The 1,383-nt window shown below is 32.0% G+C and overlaps 1 protein-coding gene across 1 annotated transcript in view; it reads right to left on the bottom strand.

Moving 5' to 3' along the window:
• LOC107608182 (probable 2-oxoglutarate-dependent dioxygenase At5g05600) overlaps positions 1-1,161 on the bottom strand; it is a 5,647-nt gene extending 4,486 nt beyond the window's left edge. Inside the window, exon 1 of the mRNA XM_016310054.2 lies at positions 518-1,161. Coding sequence (XP_016165540.1) covers positions 518-1,038 — 521 coding nt within the window. The 5' untranslated portion in view covers positions 1,039-1,161. The remainder of the gene's footprint in view (positions 1-517) is intronic.

Here is a 1,383-nt window from a genome sequence, read left to right as displayed (position 1 = left end):
TAACCATATAATTAACTACCGCGGATATAAACCATCGTCATCTATAATATATATGAACCAACCAAAAGTAAAAGAATTTATAGAAAAGTGTAGACACAAAAAGTAGTTGATGATTGGGGGTTTTTGGATTTTATTAACTTCTACGAAACCATTGTCTTTAATTTGTTCCAAAAGACTCCAGTGGGCTAGCTAGGCATGTGTTTGTACTTTAATTTGTGGGGTCTAAACACCAAAATCTATACTAATAATAGCATCCTAACATGCATACACAAATTAATTACTACATGTAAAAAAAATTAAAAAGATATATCCTTTGTATTTGTTTTAAGGTGAAGTCTTCACCTGAAGTTGATATCTGAGAGTCGTTAGATGAAAATTTAATCAAATCAGTCAAATCATCTAACGGTTATCAGGTATGAACTTCACGTGAAGCCGACTCTACCTGAGTTTTCACCTTGTTTTAATTTGTTAAGAATGAATGAAAGAGTCTATATATAAAAAAGAGAAGAAAAGAAACCTGCAAGAAGGAGGGTGAGAAGGCCATTTATTAAAGTCCTTCAAGTTGAATGGAAGAAAATGAAGATAATAATAATCACTCCAATCAAGAATTGCACCCTTCTCCACCCCTAATCTGCTTCCATAACCTTCATATGTCTTTGGAGAGTTTGCATACTTCTGCTTCTCCTCCATGGGCATGTGGAAGAACTTCCTCCATGTTTCTCTTGCCATGTCCATCAATTCATGGCTAACACCATGGTTCACCACTTGGAAGAACCCCCACTCTTTACAAGCCTCTGAAATCTTGTTAAGTGTTAAGGCTCTTATTTTTGGGTCCTCACTATACACACCCTTTAGATCAATGATTGGTATGTTGATGCAATCATCATCACTAATCATATTATTATTGGAATTTGGACGCTCACTTATGGGTTTGATATACCTTTCAGGGATTGAGTTTGAACCTTTGATGCTTTCAGACAAGGATTGAACCCTGATTATAGGTTCTGGCCATTCCTGTGGGCTATCATTCATCATCATTGTTTATTTCTATGTGTTGTTATTCTTCTTTTGCTACAATAGTTTCAGTTACTACTAGGCTTTCTTTATTTCTAAGGTTCTAATTTCATCTCAACCTCATATATATACAATTCTATGTCATACTAGTATTGATTTTTTATTTCAATACAAATTTTTTGTATGTTTTATTGTAGAAATAGAAAAATATAAAAATTGTCTCTATAACATTCTTAGTGTTATTTTTTAGTAGAAATATTTTATTTGTTCTGTATGTTCCTTCTTCAAGTAAATCTTTATCTACCTAAGTTTTAATATATATTTTTATCCTATAAATAATCATAAAATAAAATCTTTGACTGATTACAA

Source organism: Arachis ipaensis, chromosome B07 (genome assembly GCF_000816755.2).
Source record: "Arachis ipaensis cultivar K30076 chromosome B07, Araip1.1, whole genome shotgun sequence".
In the NCBI taxonomy this organism is placed as follows: Eukaryota; Viridiplantae; Streptophyta; class Magnoliopsida; order Fabales; family Fabaceae; genus Arachis; species Arachis ipaensis.
Note: the sequence above shows the minus strand (reverse complement) of the source record. Positions and strands in the feature narration are given on the sequence as shown.